This window comes from Salvelinus alpinus, chromosome 8, assembly GCF_045679555.1.
Source record: "Salvelinus alpinus chromosome 8, SLU_Salpinus.1, whole genome shotgun sequence".
NCBI classification, from domain to species: Eukaryota; Metazoa; Chordata; class Actinopteri; order Salmoniformes; family Salmonidae; genus Salvelinus; species Salvelinus alpinus.
The window spans coordinates 80,112,811-80,131,327 of record NC_092093.1 but is presented as its reverse complement, the minus strand read 5'-3'; the positions used below and the strand labels follow the sequence as shown (position 1 = coordinate 80,131,327).

The 18,517-nt window shown below is 42.4% G+C and overlaps 1 protein-coding gene across 1 annotated transcript in view; it reads left to right on the top strand.

The window, feature by feature from the left end:
- Positions 1-18,517, top strand: part of LOC139583761 (cadherin-12-like) — a 214,830-nt gene that overhangs the window by 106,894 nt on the left and 89,419 nt on the right. The window contains exon 3 of the mRNA XM_071415201.1: positions 14,843-15,137. Coding sequence (XP_071271302.1) covers positions 14,843-15,137 — 295 coding nt within the window. The remainder of the gene's footprint in view (positions 1-14,842; positions 15,138-18,517) is intronic.

Here is an 18,517-nt window from a genome sequence, read left to right as displayed (position 1 = left end):
GGATGTTTTTCATCGGCAGGGACCGGGAGACTGGTCAGAATTGAAGGAATGATGGATGGCACTAAATACAGGGAAAGTATTGAGGAAAACCTGCTTCAGTCTTCAAGAGATTTGAGACTGGGACGGCGGTTCACCTTCCAGCAGGAAGATTGCTGTACACCAGCGGAACCCATCCAACTTGAAATAGCTGTATCAGTTTTGCCTTGAAGAATGGACAAAATCCCAGTGGCTGGATGTGCCAAGCTTAGTTTTTTCGTATATATTTTAATATCACTTTCCATCTACGGACTGAATGTACTCTCCTGCAACCCGCCTCACCCAATGTGGTACGGATCTGCTGTTTTCTATACTTAAGAACCGGAACCCCCAATCAAAAGCTAGCCAGCTAACTGGCTACTAGCTAGTTGTCAGTTAGCCATTGCTAGGCCCATCTGCTAGGCCCATCTCCCTGCTAGCCAAAGAGGCCCATCAGCCTCTCCTGGGCTACAATACCTGGACGCCCGCCGACCCATCACGACTGGACTACCGATGTAATTCAGCCCGAGTTTTTTTGTGCAAATGACACCTCCGTCAAGACGTCCCCTGAATGCCCACCCGCTAGCCGGCTAGCTGTCTAGAACACATCGGATTGTTAACTTAAGAGGCCCATCGGACAAATTCTTTGGCCACTCTACCTATTTTGCCAATTGGCCTGGTTTACCACATGGAGCCCTGCTGATCCGTCCTCTGAACCGGAACTCCCCAACAGAAGCTAGCCAGCTAACTAGCTATTAGCTAGTAGTCAGCTAGCCACTGCTAACGGTCATCAGCTACCTTAGCCTGGACAATTCTCGCCAGTCTGCACAGCACGACTCAAACCGGGGAAAATCTGACTTATTTTCCCCATATCTCCGGATTCTTATCGGCAGAATCAACAGCCTTGGTTTCTCAAATGACTGCCTTGCCTGATTCACCAACTACTTCTCTGATAGAGTTCAGTGTGTCAAATCGGAGGGCCTGTTGTCCGGACCTCTGGCATTCTCTATGGGGGTGCCATAGGGTTCAATCCTCGGGCCGACTCTTTTCTCTGTATACATCAATGATGTCCCTCTTGCTGCTGGTGATTCTCTGATCCACCTCTACGCCGACGACACCATTCTGTATACTTCTGGCCCTTCTTTGGACACTGTGTTAACAAACCTCTATATGAGCTTCAATGCCATACAACTCTCCTTCCATGGCCACCAACTTCTCTTAAATGCAAGCAAAACTAAATGCATGCTCTTCAACCGATCGCTGCCCACACCTACCCACCCGTCCAGCATCACTACTCTGGATGGTTCTGACCTAGAATATGTGGACAACTACAAATACCTAGGTGTCTGGTTAGACTGTAAACTCTCCTTCCAGACTCAGATTAAGCATCTCCAATCCAAAATTAAATCTAGAATTGGCTTCCTATTTTGCAACAAAGCATCCTTTACTCATGCTGCTAAACATACCCTTGTAAAACTGACTATCCTACCGATCCTTGACTTCGGCGATGTCATTTACAAAATAGCCTCCAACACTCTTCTCACCAAATTGGATGCAGTCCATCACAGTGCCATCTGTTTTGTTACCAAACCCCCATATACTATCCACCCCTGCGACCTGTATGCTCTCATTGGCTGGCCCTCGCTTCATACTCGTCACCAAACCCACTGGCTCCAGGTCATCTACAAGTATCTGCTAGTTAAAGCCCCACCTTATATCAGCTCACTGGTCACCATAGCAGCACCCAACCGTAGCACGCGCTCCAGCAGGTATATCTCACTGGTCACCCCCAAAGCCAATTCCTCCTTTGGCCGCCTTTCCTTCCAGTTCTCTGCTGCCAATGACTGGATTTAAGCACCAGCTGTCAGATCAGCTCATAGATCACTGCACCTGTACATAGCCCATCTGTAAATAGCCATCCAACTACCTCATCCCCTTACTGTATTTATTTAATTATCTTGCTCCTTTGCACCCCAGGATCTCTACTTGCACATTCAGCTTCTGCACATCTATCACTCCAGTGTTTAATTGTTATATTGTAATTACTTCACCACTATGGCCTATTTATTGCCTCACCCCCTTATCCTACCTCATTTGCACACGCTGTATATAGACTTTCTCTATTGTATTATTGACTGTATGTTTGTTTATTCTATGTGTAACTCTGTGTTGTTGTTTGTGTTGCACTGCTTTGCTTTATCTTGGCCAGGTCGCAATTGTAAATTGAGAACTTGTTCTCAACTAGCCTACCTGGTTAAATATAGGTGAAATAAAACATTAAAAAATAGAAAAATATACAGAAGGACATTACTAACGTGATCATTTGAATGGAGCATGCATAGGTCTTTGTTTTGTTGATTCATGTGTTTAAAATGGCAGTAAGGCAGAGGGTTTGAGTTGGATAGTTGGATAACTTATTTTCTTACTGTATAACAAATTGACTAAAACTACCTCTCTGCAGTGTTTATAGATGCTTTTATCCTCCAAACCTCTAGTCCGTGAGGCCCTGGTGATTATGTGGCATGTTAAAAAAGTGTACTTGCCTGCCTTCACATTAATTAATCTCTTTGTATAATTGATTACCATTGTTAGCCTAATGGAATTTTTAATTAGTATCACTAAACTTTTCACTTCTAATTAATGTGGGGAATGGGCCTATTCCTTTTTAGGGTTTGTATTTAATTTTCATCTTTAATTGTGCAGTTATGAATCGATTTGCAGGGTCTGATTAAAGTGTGTCACTCCTGGGGTTTCTGTATTGAATAAGATGGGTGGTGCGTTGAATAAACTATAATAAGATATACTTACTCATTCCAAGTGAATCCATCACAATCCAGGCCTTCCCTTCTGTCCATCCATTGATTTACTTAGGGTATACTATACTGAACAAAAATACAAACGCAACATGCAACAATTTCAAACATTTTACATTTACATTTACATTTAAGTCATTTAGCAGACGCTCTTATCCAGAGCGACTTACAAATTGGTGCATTCACCTTATGATATCCAGTGGAACAACCACTTTACAATAGTGCATCTAACTCTTTTAAGGGGGGGGGGGGGTTAGAAGGATTACTTTATCCTATCCTAGGTATTCCTTAAAGAGGTGGGGTTTCAGGTGTCTCCGGAAGGTGGTGATTGACTCCGCTGACCTGGCGTCGTGAGGGAGTTTGTTCCACCATTGGGGTGCCAGAGCAGCGAACAGTTTTGACTGGGCTGAGCGGGAACTGTACTTCCTCAGAGGTAGGGAGGCGAGCAGGCCAGAGGTGGATGAACGCAGTGCCCTTGTTTGGGTGTAGGGCCTGATCAGAGCCTGAAGGTACGGAGGTGCCGTTCCCCTCACAGCTCCGTAGGCAAGCACCATGGTCTTGTAACGGATGCGAGCTTCAACTGGAAGCCAGTGGAGAGAGCGGAGGAGCGGGGTGACGTGAGAGAACTTGGGAAAGTTGAACACCAGACGGGCTGCGGCGTTCTGGATGAGTTGTAGGGGTTTAATGGCACAGGCAGGGAGCCCAGCCAACAGCGAGTTGCAGTAATCCAGACGGGAGATGACAAGTGCCTGGATTAGGACCTGCGCCGCTTCCTGCGTGAGGCAGGGTCGTACTCTGCGAATGTTGTAGAGCATGAACCTACAGGAACGGGTCACCGCCTTGATGTTAGTTGAGAACGACAGGGTGTTGTCCAGGATCACGCCAAGGTTCTTAGCACTCTGGGAGGAGGACACAATGGAGTTGTCAACCGTGATGGCGAGATCATGGAACGGGCAGTCCTTCCCCGGGAGGAAGAGCAGCTCCGTCTTGCCGAGGTTCAGCTTGAGGTGGTGATCCGTCATCCACACTGATATGTCTGCCAGACATGCAGAGATGCGATTCACCACCTGGTTATCAGAGGGGGGAAAGGAGAAGATTAATTGTGTGTCGTCTGCATAGCAATGATAGGAGAGACCATGTGAGGATATGACAGAGCCAAGTGACTTGGTGTATAGCGAGAATAGGAGAGGGCCTAGAACAGAGCCCTGGGGGACACCAGTGGTGAGAGCACGTGGTGCGGAGACAGATTCTCGCCACGCCACCTGGTAGGAGCGACCTGTCAGGTAGGACGCAATCCAAGCGTGGGCCGCGCCGGAGATGCCCAGCTCGGAGAGGGTGGAGAGGAGGATCTGATGGTTCACAGTATCAAAGGCAGCCGATAGGTCTAGAAGGATGAGAGCAGAGAATTTTACTGAGTTATAGTTCATATAAGGAAATCAGTCAATTGAAATACATGAATTGGGCCCTAATCTATGGATTTCAGATAGCTGAGAATACAGATATGTATCTGTTGGTCACAGATACCTTTAAAAAACGGTAGGATTGGCGTGGTGTCTGTCAAAACTGTCAATATCTGGTTTGACCACCATTCGCCTCATATCCTTCGGATAGAGTTGATCAGAATGTTGATTGTGGCATGTTGAATGTTGTCCCACTCCTCTTCAATGGCTGTGCGAAGTTGCTGGATATTGGCATGAACTGTAACACGCTGTCATACACGTCGATCCAGAGCATCCCAAACATGCTCAATGAGTGACATGTCTGGTGAGTATGCAGGCCATGGAAGAATTGTGTACAGATCCTTGCAACATGGAGCATGCATTATCATGCTAAAAAATGTGGTGATGGGGACGGATGATCATCACGATATCTCGGTGAATTAAAATTGCCATCAACATTTTTTAATTGTGTTTGTTGTCCGTAGCTTATGCCTGCCCATACCATAACCCCACCGCACCATGGGACACTGTTCATAACGTTGCCAACAGCAAACCACTCGCCCACACAAAGCCATAAAAGTGATCAGTGGTTGTGAGGCCAGTTGGACGTTCTCACAAATTCTCTAAAACGACGTTGAAGGCGGCTTATGGTATTCTCTGGCAACAGCTCATACCAATTGTACGCTCCCTCAAAACTTCAAACATCAAACATTGTGTTGTTTGACAAAACAAAACGTCCATGGAGTTGGACTCTGTACCTCTTTATCTGTGAGGAAAAAACAAATCATTTTTGTGAGACTTAATGGGGCCACACTTGCAAACATAAGCAAGCATTTAAAGTTAAATGGGTTCTCACGCACAAAATGATTATCAGCTAATGAAAAGCATTGATTTACTTGCATGTAACCAGCACTTGTTCATGGATGGAAGTGTCCTTATCAAATCAAATCAAATCCAATTGTATTCGTCACATGCGCCGAATGCAACAGGTGTAGATCTTACTGTGAAATGTTTACTTAAAAGCCCTCAACCAACAATGCCGTTTTAAGAAAATAGAGTTAAGAAAAATATTTACTAAATAAACTAACAACTTTTAAGTCACAATAGAATAACAATGAGGCTATATACAGGGAGTACTGGTACCGAGTCAATGTGTGCGGGTAAAGGTTAGTCGAGGTGATTTGTACATGTAGGTAGGGGTAAAGTGACTATGCATAGATAATAAACAGCGAGAAGCAGCAGTGTAAAAACAAAGGGGGTGGCCATCTGATTAATTGTTCAGCAGCGGTATGGCTTGGGGGTAGAAGTTGTTTAGGAACCTTTTGGACCTAGACTTGGCACTACGCTACCACTTGCCGTGCGGTAGCAGAGAGAACAGTCTATGACTTCGGTGACTGGAGTGATTGACAATTTTTGGGGTCTCCCTTTGACACCACCTAGTATATAGGTCCTGGATGGCAGGAAACTTGACCCCACTGATGTACTGGGCTGTATGCACTACCTTCTGTAGCGCCTTACGGTCAGATGCCGAGCAGTTGCCAAACCAGGTGGTGATGCAACCAGTCAGGATATTGTCAATGGTGCAGCTGTAGCACTTTTTGAGGATCTGAGGAACCATGTCAAATCTTTTCAGTCTCCCGAGGGGGAAAAAGCATTGTCGTGCCTTCTTCACGACTTTCTTGGTGTGTTTGGACCCCAAGGAACTTCAAACTCTCGACCCGCTCCACTACAGCCCAGTCGATTTGAATGGGGGCCTGTTCGGCCATCATTTACCTTGTAGTCCACGATCATCTCCTTTGTCTCTGACCCTCCCTATAGGCTTTTTCATCGTTGTCGGTGATCAGGCCTACCACCATTGTGTCGTCAGCCAACTTAATGATGGTGTTGGAGTCGTGCTTGGCCACGCAGTCATGGGTGAACAGAGAGTACAGGAGGGGACTAAGCACACACCCACGAGGGACCAGTGTGGCAGATGTGTTGTTTCCCACCCTTACCACCTGGGGATGGCCCGTCAGAAAGTCCAGGATCCAGTTGCAGAGGGAGGTGTTTAGTCCCAGGGTCCTAATCTTAGTGATGAGCTTTGTGGGCCCTATGGTAACCTATGGTGTTGAACACTGAGCTGTCGTCAATGAACAGCATTCTCACATAGGTGTTCCTTTTGTCCAGGTGGGAAAGGGCGGAGTGGAGGGCAATTGAGATTGGGTCATCTGTGGATCTGTTGGAGCGGTATGCGAATGGGAGTGGGTCTAGGGTTTCCGGGATGATGGTGTTGATGTGAGCCATGACCAGCCTTTCAAAGCACTTTAGGACTACCATCGTGAGTGCTACGGGGCGGTAGTCATTTAGGCAGATTACCTTCCCTTTCTTGGGCACAGGAACTATGGGTCCTGCTTGAAACCTGAAGGTATTACAGACTTGGTCAGGGAGAGGTGCTTGACTTGGTCTAGAATAAGTGCTGGTACTCATTTTGGGTGCCAGAACAGTTCATATTTAGGTGCAGCAACTCTACAATACTTTTTAGCTAACATTTTATAAGTGGTTCTCAAGCAGTAGTACATTTGAGGTGCCAGAATTCAGTTCTGGTGAGCTTTTGCCCCAGTCAAGCACATTATACTGGCTTGTAACGTGACGTATAATTCTTATTGGAATCCAGTCAGAGTTACAATATCCAACAGTTTGACGTTTTATTCACTTGCAACCTGCATTCATAATGACTGCCAGGGTTAAGAACAGTATGAGGATACAATCTAAACCATTTAAACGGGAACAACCTTTTCAGTAACAGGTGCAAAAAATCTAACTACATGATTGGATTAGTTTAGATAAATGATTGTTATGAATCTTTGTGTAGCATAAGATTAATCAATCAATCACTCAATGTACACGCAACAACACAGGTATTAAAAACTATTCCCCCAAAATCTACCTGCAGTAGAGCATACTGGGGGAAAATGTATTTGTTATCATACCTGGGGGTTATGGTGCAGGTAGGACCCTTTTGGGTTCCATGTTAAACTTTTTCCAAAGAGGAAACCACAAAACAGTTATCCTATGGGGACACCAGAAGATCAATTATTTCTAAGTGTAGAGAGACTTACCTAACAGGGTTCTACTATGGTGACGGTCACAATACTTTACAGTAGCTGAATATTAGACAAAACACAATCCAATCTGTGTGTCTGATGTCCTGTACAGGGGGAAAAAATGCTTCCATGTCAACAGGTGTACCGCTTGTAGCCAAAGAAAAGTCTTCTTATAGGGTGTTAGAATGTGTCCCAAATGGCACCCAATTCTCTTCATGTATTTAATAATAGGGTGCAATTCGGAACACAATCATGGCAATTGTAGAAAGAGGAACTGCACTGTGAAGTGGAGAAGGAACTGGGTCAAGCCAGTACATATGCCCCCAGGCTGACAGACAAAGTCAGATTTTGCAAAGGTGTTTAAAAGAAATGTACTTGAAGAAAACACAAACATGCTAAAACAGTGCAGTGTTACACTCAAGGTTGAAGTAACTTTAGATGAAGTTAACTCAACACAAAATGTGTATTTTACATGATTTAACAATTTAAAGCAGCAGGGAATTTTTAAGGTGTATTTTTTTTATTATCATAATTTATTTGAAAAAATACATATATTTAAAACATACAATATACTTGCAGTGAAGCCGCTCAACAACTACATCACATTAGTTATCTAACAGACTCACATTAAGAGTGACACACAGAAGCAATCAGGGTCACAGCCCTGCTCAAGGGCACGTCGACAGATCTCCCACAAGGTCAACAACGGGGACCCGAACCAGCAATTCATCAGCCACCGGCCCAAGCTCCCAAACGCCAGGCCACCAACCCTCCAAGATCCCCCCCACAGTTCCTCAGGAGCTGCCCCTCAACCATTCGATTACACATCCCAATCCTCAGCTTCCCTCCAGTCTCTGCTGGCCACCCTATTCGGATTTCTAGGCACCATATATCTTTCAACTATGCTGTGACATTTAACACACAATTTTAATCTATCTAATCGAATAGAATCCACAGATTGCGAGTTGTAGATAAATACTTTTACTAAGAATATTAGTATATTAATAATTGACTGACCCGGTCTCTCCAGATCTCCCAATAGTATAGTCGTGGCCAAACGTTTTGAGAATGACACAAATATTAACTTTCACAAAGTCTGCTGCCTCAGTTTGTATGATGGCAATTTGCATATACTCCAGAATGTTATGAAGAGTGATCAGATGAATTGCAATTAATTGCAAAGTACCTCTTTGCCATGTAACGGAACTGAATCCCCCAAAAACATTTCAGCCCTGCCGCAAAAGGACCAGCTGACATCATGTCAGTGATTCTCTCGGTATCACAGGTGTGAGCATTGATGAGGACAAGGCTGAAGATCACTCTGTCATGCAGATTGAGTTCGAATAAAAGACTGGAAGCTTCAAAAGGAGGGTGGTGCTTGGAATCATTGTTCTTCCTCTGTCAAACATGGTTACCTGCAAGGAAACACGTGCCGTCATCATTGCTTTGCACAAAAAGGGCTTCACAGGCAAGTATATTGCTGCCAGTAAGATTGCACCTAAATCAACCATTTATTGGATCATCAAGAACTTCAAGGAGAGCAGTTCAATTGTTGTGAAGAAGGCTTCAGGGCGCCCAAGAAAGTCCAGCAAGCGCCAGGACCGTCTCCTAAAGTTGATTCGGCTACGGGATTGGGGCACCACCAGAACAGAGCTTGCTCAGGAATGGCAGCAGGCAGGTGTGAGTGCATCTGCACGCACAGTGAGGTGAAGACTTTTGGAGGATGGCCTGGTGTCAAGAGGGCAGCAAAGAAGCCACTTCTCTCCAGGAAAAACATCAGGGACAGACTGATATTCTGCAAAAAGTACAGGGATTGGACTGCTGAGGACTGGGGTAAAGTCCTTTTCTTGGATGAATCCCCTTTCCGATTGTTTGGGGCATCCAGAAAAAAAGCTTGTCCGGAGAAAGCAAGGTGAGCTCTACCATCAGTCCTGTGTCATGCCAACAGTAAAGCATCCTGAGACCATTCATGTGTGGGGTTGCTTCTCAGCCAAGGGAGTGGGCTAAGAACACAGCCATGAATAAAGAATGGTACCAACACATCCTCCGAGAGCAACTTCTCCCAACCATCCAGGAACAGTTTGGTGACGAACAGTGCCTTTTCCAGCATGATGGAGCACCTTGCCATAAGGCAAAAGTGATAACTAAGTGGCTCGGGGAACAAAACATCAATATTTTGGGTCCATGGGCAGGAAACTCCCCAGACCTTAATCCCATTGAGAACTTGTGGTCAATCCTCAAGAGGTGGGTGGACAAACAAAAACCCACAAATTCTGACAGACTCCAAGCATTGATTATGCAAGAATGGGCTGCCATCAGTCAGGATGTGGCCCAGAAGTTAATTGACAGCATTTTAGGGCGGATTGCAGAGGTCTTGAAAAAGAAGGGTCTACACTGCAAATATTGACTCTTTGCATCAACTTCATGTAATTGTCAATAAAAGCCTTTGACACTTATGAAATGCTTGCATTTATATTTCAGTATTCCATAGTAACATCCGACAAAAATATCTAAAAACACTAAAGCAGAAAACTTTGTGAAAATTAATATTTGAGTCATTCTCAAAACTTTTGGCCACGACTGTACTATTTCTTGGGTCAATTTTAGATCAATGTTATGCATTTTCAGCCATTCCTCAACCTGAGACCAGAACAGGCTACCTGAGGACAATACCAAAATAAATGTCCTATTGATACTGTATCCTCAAAACAAAATCTGCAGAGCTTCGATGATTGTATGCCCCAAATGTTCAACATTTTGTTGGTGGAAAGAATTCTATATCTTGCTTCGTTTTATATATGAACTCATACCACGGAATCGGTACATCAAAAATCTGCATGGCACAGCTGTCAACTTCCTGGTCCTCAAATGAAACTGGTATACTTTCCTATTTATGCTATTTTTATTCCTCCGCCAGTTTTGATCCTTTATATTGGGCCTCCTCCCGCTGCCACCTGCCTCCTCCATTTTTGGGGTAATGCGGTTATTAATTGGTTGTAATCTTGGATTGAGCAGACCTCCCGTACAATTCTGATAACCCCATGAAAGACATAACTCTACCATTCCAATTTACAATATAATTTAAAAACAAAATACCCTTTTCAAACAACTTTCCCATAAATACAGGTATTTTATTAACCAGCACATTTGAGTTCAGCCATAATATTTGTTGTAATATTTGCAATATAAATTACATGTAATACTTTACAGGGGGATGAAATTGAAAAAAGTATATTTTTCAATTAATCGAAAATGAGACATGGCAATCTGCACAAAGGCAAAAAGGCAATTTTTAAACAATGGATGAGCTTTTCTTAGTAATCTACTTGATAACCATTTAGAGTTCAAGTAAAACTTTTGAATAAGTGAAGCTTTTAGAGAGAGGTTTCAAGCTTTTATACTTAATCTCAAAAATCTCAACCCACCCAATTCATATTAATTACATAGGTAGGCACACTTTATCATGTCTGGTTTAACGTCCCGGATAAAGTAAAATATTTTTTTCTCATTTGATTTGAAAAATGAATCATCAGGAGTAGGCAGCGTCATAAGTAAGTGATATGAGTAAGGAGTTTTTGTCTGTTAGTGATATGAGTAAGGAGTTCTTGTCTGTTTTTACAAGTGTTGTATTGAAATTCACTGTGGGGAACCCATTTATATATTTTGTGATAGAAATACCAAGTAGGTCTACTTCACCGTCAGCCCATGTTATTACTAAATTGCATGGTAAGGTAAAAGTTGTATTTTTTAAAGATCCAATAAGTAATATTTTACACTTATCATAATAGGTTTTAGTCCAGAGAGTCCAAAAAAGTTATTATCTTGCAGGGATCTAGCTTGCGGATTTAATATAAAACTTGAGTCATCGGCATATAGTTGAAGTCAGAAGTTTACATACACTTAGGTTGGAGTCATTAAAAATCGTTTTTCAACCACTCCACACATTTTTTGTTAACAAACTATAGTTTTGGCAAGTCAGTTAGGACATCTACTTTGTGCATGACACAAGTCATTTTTCCAACAATTGTTTACACAGATTATTTCACTTATAATTCACTGTATCACAATTCCAGTGGGTCAGAAGTTTACATACACTAAGTTGACTGTGCCTTTAAACAGCTTGGACAATTCCAGAAAATTATGTCAAGGCTTTAGAAGCTTCCGATAGGCTAATTGACATAATTTGAGTCAATTGGAGGTGTACCTGTGGATGTATTTCAAGGCCTACCTTCAAACTCAGTGCCTCTTTGCGTGACATCATGGAAAAGTCAAAAGAAATCCGCCAAAACCTCAGAAAAAAACTGTAGACCTCCACAAGTCTGGTTCATTCTCGGGAGCAATTTCCAAACGCCTGAAGGTACCATGTTCATCAGTACAAACAATAGTACGCATGTATAAACACCATGGGACCACGCAGCCGTCATACCACTCAGGAAGGAGACACGTTCTGTCTCCTAGAGATTAACGTACTTTGGTGCGAAAAATGCAAATCAATCCCAGAATAACAGAAAAGGACCCGTGAAGATGCTGGAGGAAACAGGAACAAAAGTATCTATATCCACAGTAAAACGAGTCCTATATCGACATAACCTGAAAGGCCGCTCAGCAAGGAAGAAGCCACTGCTCCAAAACCATCATAAAAAAGCCAGACTACGGTTTACAACTGCACATGGGGACAAAGAAATGGAGAAATGAAGAAATGTCCTCTTGTCTGATGAAACAAAAATAGAACTGCTTCGCCATAATGTCCAACGTTATGTTTGGAGGAAAAAGAGTGAGGCTTGCAAGCTGAAGGACACCAATCCAACTTTGAAGCATGGGGGTGGCAGCATCATGTTGTGGGGTTGCTTTGCTGCAGGAGGGACTGGTGCACTTCACAAAATAGATGGCATCATGAGGGTGGAAAATTATGTGGATATTTTGAAGCAACATCTCAAGACAGTCAGGAAGTTAAAGCTTGGTTGCAAATGGGTCTTCCAAATGGACAATGACCCCATGCATACTTCCAAGGTTGTGGCAAAATGGCTTAAGTACAACAAAGTCAAGGTATTAGAGTGGCCATCACAAAGCCCTGACCTCAATCCTAAGGAAAATTTGTGGGCAGAACTGAAAAAGTGTGTCCGAGCATGGAGGCCTACAAACTCAGTTACACCAACTCTGTCAGGAGGAATGGGACAAAATTCACCCAACTTATTGTGGGGAGCTTGTGGAATGCTACCCGAAATGTTTGACCCAAGTTAAACAATTCAAAGGCATTGCTACCAAATACTAATTGAGTGTATGTAAACGTCTGACCAACTGGGTATGTGATGAAAGAAATAAAAGCTGAAATAAATCATTCTCTCTACTATTATTCTGACATTTCACATTCTTAAAATAAAGTGGTGATCCTAACTGACATAAGACAGGGAATTTTTACTAGGATTAAATGTCAGGAATTGTGAAAAACTGAGTTTAAATGTATTTGGCTAAGGTGAATGTAAACTTCTGACTTCAACAGTACATGGAAACCTTTGTTTTTAAGCCTTGGATTTCTAATCCTCTAATGTTGTTATTTGATCTGATTTTAATAGCTAGCATTTCGATGGCCATGACGAATAGATATGGTGACAGCAGACACCCTTGTTTAACTTCTCTTGACATTTCAAAACTCTCTGAGAAGTAGCCGCTATGTACTATTTTACACCTGGGGTTGCTATACATTGCGTTTCATCATTTTATAAGAGAATCACCGAAATTGAAAAAATCCAGGCATTTATAAATATAATCGAGTCTTACTTTATCAAAGGCCTTTTCAAAATCCGCTATAAATATCAGGCCTGGCTTCTTAGTTGTTTCATGATTTTCTTTTACTTCTAGTAGTTGTCATATATATTATCTCCAATTTATTGTCCTTGTAAAAAAAAACTGTCTGATCAGTATGAACAATACCTGGTAAAACCTTTTTAATTCTGAGTGATATTTATTTTTATTCTTATTTTTTATTTATCCGTTATTTTACCAGGTAAGTTGACTGGGAACACGTTCTCATTTGCAGCAACGACCTGGGGAAGAGTTACAGGGGAGAGGAGGGGGATGAATGAGCCAATTGTAAACTAAATATGCATTTCGCTTGTATTTTTGCATCACAACATTGAAGTGTAAGAGGCCTCCAGTTTTTAAGATAGACTGGATCTTTATATTTGCCATCTGGGTCTTGTTTTAATAATAGTGAAATCAGACCTTCCCGCTGAGTACCTGACAGACTACCATTTCTATAGGAGTAGTTAAAACAAGCTAACAATGGAGCTTTTAGTATATAAAAAAAAGGCCATATATACCTCTACCGGTATGCCATCAAGCCCTGGGTTTTTTTCAGACTGAAAGGATTTAATAGCCTCAAAGTTATTCCTCTGTAATTTTTAAGGTGTTTTAGCAAAGTACATAATAAACTCTTCTCAATTAATATGTGGCCAATCTCTTCCATGCCCACAGACCTGTTGGCATAGCAGGAAATTCAAGTCACTGGCAACCAAGAGATTATGAGTTTAAATCCCAGATGAAATGTTTTGTGCTCACGAAGAAGAATCTTAAAAGAATGTTACTTTTGACCAAAAGTTTCAAGTTCACTCAACAAGTCGTTAAATATAAATTTGCCAGCTTCACTTACTAACTAGGTTGAAGTAACTGTAGATTAAGTTTCCTGCAACAACAGGGTGATCAAATTAAGATCTGTATTGTTGGGAGTGTCATCATATAGGTAATATGCACATCCCAAATCCCTAACTTTTTCTACCAGATCTGGGCCAAACAGGTACACTACTTTGTATAGAATGAGTGTACAAAACATGAAGAACACCTGCTCTTTCCATGACATAGACTGACCAGGTAAATCCAGGTGAAAGTTATGATCCCTTATTGATGTCACTTGTTAAATCCACTTCAATCAGTGTAGATGAAGGGGATGAGACAGATTAAATAAGTATTTTTAAGCCTTGAGACAATTGAGACATGGATTGTGTATGTTTGCCATTCAGAGGGTGAATGGGAAAGACAATACGTAAGTGCCTTTAAAAGGGGTATGGTAGTAAGTGCCAGGCACACCGGTTTGTGTCAAGAACTGCAATGCTGCTGGGTTTTTCATGCTCAACAGTTTCCCGTGTGTATCAAGAATGGTCCACCACCCAAAGGACATCCAGCCAACTTGACACAACTGTGGGAAGCATTGGAGTCAACATGGTCCAGCATCCCTGTGGAATGCTTTCGACACCTTGTAGAGTCCATGCCCCTAAGAAGTGAGGCTGGGGGCGAAACTCAATCGTATTTCTTAATGTTTTGTGCACTCAATGTATATTGAATGTGGGGGTTTTTCTTTGTATTTTATAAGTGCAGTGATTCCCATCGACTCACTTCATGAACTGCCTTAAAACATTAAACTGTTCTCCCCCAGTGGTCTCAATGAATCATTAGGAGTATGTTAGGACTGAACCTGTCCTTTTCTCTTGTCTTGTAGCTGCACACTGACCTGGATAAGGGCGAGAGCGCAGTGAAGTACACTCTCATGGGAGAAGGGGCCGGCTCCATTTTCACCATTGATGCAACGACCGGGGACATCCATGCCTTAAGAAGCCTTGACAGGGAGGTGAAGCCTTACTATACCCTTCGCGCCCAGGCTGTCGATATTGACACAAACAGGCCCCTGGAGCCCGAATCACAGTTTGTGATCAAAGTCCAGGACATCAACGACAATGAGCCGAAGTTTCTGGAAGGCCCGTACACAGCTAGTGTCCCTGAGATGTCACCTGTAGGTAAGAAAAAATATCAGAAAATACTTTGTGTGGCCTATTCCCTTTATAGTGCACTTCTTTTAACCAGAGACCTATGGGCTCTGGTCAAAAGGAGTACACTATGAAGAGAATAGGGTGCCATTTGGAACGCAAACAAAATATCACAAAATACTTAATTTACTGTAACTGCTATAACTCTCCAGGGTACGTGGGACGGTAGCGTCCCACCTGACCAACATCCAGTGAAATTGCAGAGTGCCAAATTCAAAAACACAAATATTGATTATAAACATTCAGAAAACATACAAGTGTTATACATAGGTTTAAAGATTAACTTCTTGTGAATCCAACCACGGTGTCAGATTTCAAAAAGGCCTTATTGCGAAAGCATACCATGCGATTATTTGAGGACATAGCCCAGCAGACAAATCATTACAAACAGTAACCAGCCAAGTAGAAGAGTTACACAAGTCAGAAATAGAGATAAAAATAATCACTTACCTTTGATTATCTTCATATGGTTGCACTCAGAAGACATTCATTTACTCAATAAATGTTTGTTTTGTTCGATAAAGTCTCTCTTTATATCCAAAAACCTCAGTTTTGTTTGCGCGTTTTCTTCAGTAATCCACAGGCTCAAACGCAGTCACAACAGGCAGACAAAACATCTAAATTGTATCCGTAAAGTTCATAGAAACATGTCAAATGATGTTAATATTCAATCCACAGGTTGTTTTTTGCCTAAATAATCGATAATATTTAAACCGGACAATAACGTCGTCAATATAAAAGGTAATAAAGAAAGGCGCGCTCTCGGGATTGCGCATGAAAACAGACACTGTAGGGTTCAGTCATTCAGACTGGTCTTACTCCCTCATTTTTCATTTTCTAAAGACTGTTGACATCTAGTGGAAGGCACAGGAACTGCAATTTGAGTAACCGTTTTGGAAACTTTAGAGTGTTTTCTATCCCAATCTACCAATAATATGCATATCCTAGCTTCTGGGCCTTAGTAGCAGGCAGTTTACTTTGGGCACGCTTTTCATCCGGAGGTGAAAATAATGCCCCCTACCCGAGAGAAGATAACTTGTCATAGGAAAATAGATGCATTTCTTAGAATGAACAACACTGTATTGTACTGAGGTTTATATCGAGACATAGCAAAAAAAATACCATAAGAAAGGGAGTTTTATAATCACAGGTAAACAGGAGGGAGATAGAGAACAGATTTTGATGTTTCTGTGAGCAAGCCAGTTTTGCACAATGTGCCTGAGTACATTGCAGATCGAGCCTTGTCTTTATGATCTCTCCCCCAGGGAAGGGAGATCAAGGTAATTCACTTTGGGATTGGCTCTCTTGATCTGAATTGCTATGAAGCTTTGGCGAAGAGAACAGCAAATCAGATCTCTACAGTGCTCTGATAGAAATTGTTGAATGGAGCCGGGTACAGTCAATGTACAGGTAATTGCCAAAAAGGAAACACCGACATAAAGTGTCTTAATCGGGCATTGGGGCACCACGAGCCACCATAACAGCTGAAATGTGTCTTGGCATAGATTCTACAAGTGTATGGACCTCATTCGGAGGCGTGTGAGTGATATCATTCTCCCACGAGAAATTACATCAATTGGTGTTTTGTTGATGGTGGTGTAAAACACTGTTTCAGGTGCCACTCCAGAATCTCCCATAAGTGTTCAATTGGGTTGAGATCTGGTGACTGACTGACTGAATGACACCTGACTGACACACACACACACACACACACACACACACACACACACACACACACACACACACACACACACACACAGTCTTGTACAGCTAACCTTGTGGGGACATACAATTCAGTCCCATTCAAAATCCTATTTTCCCTAACCCCTAACCCTAAACCTAAACCTAACCCTAATCCTAACCCGTACTCTTACCCTAACCCTAACCCTAACCCTAACCCAAAAACCTAAACTTTATCCTAACCCTAAACCTAACCCTAGCTCCTAACCCTAACCCTACAACTAACCCTAGCTCCTAACCTTAATATTTAACTTAATTCTAACCCTAACACTAATTCTAACCTTAACCCTAAACCCCCTAGAAATAGCATTTGACCTTGTGGGGACTAACAAAATGTCCCCAGTTGGTCAATTTTTACTTTGTTTACTATTCTTGTAGGGACTTCTGGTCCCCACAAGAATAGTTAAACACGTCCACACACACACACACACACACACACACACACACACACACACACACACACACACACACACACACACACACACACACACACACACACACACACACACACATTTTAAACCCCCTATGCTCCTTTGAGACCCCCCTTTCAAAGTCACTGAGATCTCTTCTTCGAGCCATGGTAGCCAAAAAAATTGTCAACTGGGCATTTTTATACATGAACCTAAGCATGATGGGATGACAATTGCTTAAGTAACTTAGGAACCATACGTATGTGGATGCAATTACTTTCAATATACTTTGCATGGGTGGTGTAAAGTACTACTTAAGTCGTTTTTCGGGTATATGTAATTTACTATTTCTATTTTTGACAGCTTTTACTTGTACTTCACTACATTCCTAAAGAAAATAATGTACTTTTTATTCCATACAGTGCCTTGCAAAAGTATTCACCCCCCTTCGAATTTTTCCACTTTTGTTTCATTACAACCTGTAATTTAAATAGATTTTAATTTGGATTTCATGTAATGGACATACACAAAATACGTCAAAATGGTGAAGTGAAATGAAAAAAATTACTAACTGAAAAGTGGTGCGTGCATATATATTCACCCTCTTTGCTATGAAGCCCCTAAATAAGATCTGGTTCAACCAATTACCTGTCACAAATACCACCGAAGGTGGCTCCCCTTCCTGTTCGGGTGGCGCTCGGTGGTCGTCGTCGCCGGTCTACTATCTGCCACCGATCCCTTTTTCCTTTCCGTTTGTTTCTGTCTAATTGTTTTCACCTGTTCCTTGTTGGGGTTTTGGGATGGGTGTTATTTAAGTTTGTTTTGCCCGCTGGTGTTTATGCAGGCTTGTTGGTTGTTACGTTTGGTGATGTATCGTGTTTGTTTTGGGTTTTCGCTGTCCAGTGTTTGTAACGAGGTTTGGGGTTTGTTTAGCGCCAGTGTTTTGGGCATTCACCCATGTTTTGGACCTGTTACGTTTTGAAGGACATTAAATCGTTTTCACGTTAATTTCGCTCTCTGCATTTGACTCCTCACTCATTTCACTCACCCGTCGTTACAGAAGCCCGCACCACCAGATGGAGTCAGCAGGAGCAGCGACCACCCCTCTCCCCATGATGGAGGAGAGAGTCCTTCATCATACGTCCATCCTCCATCGCATTGGATCAGCAATGGATCAGATGATGGAGAGCATGGACCGTT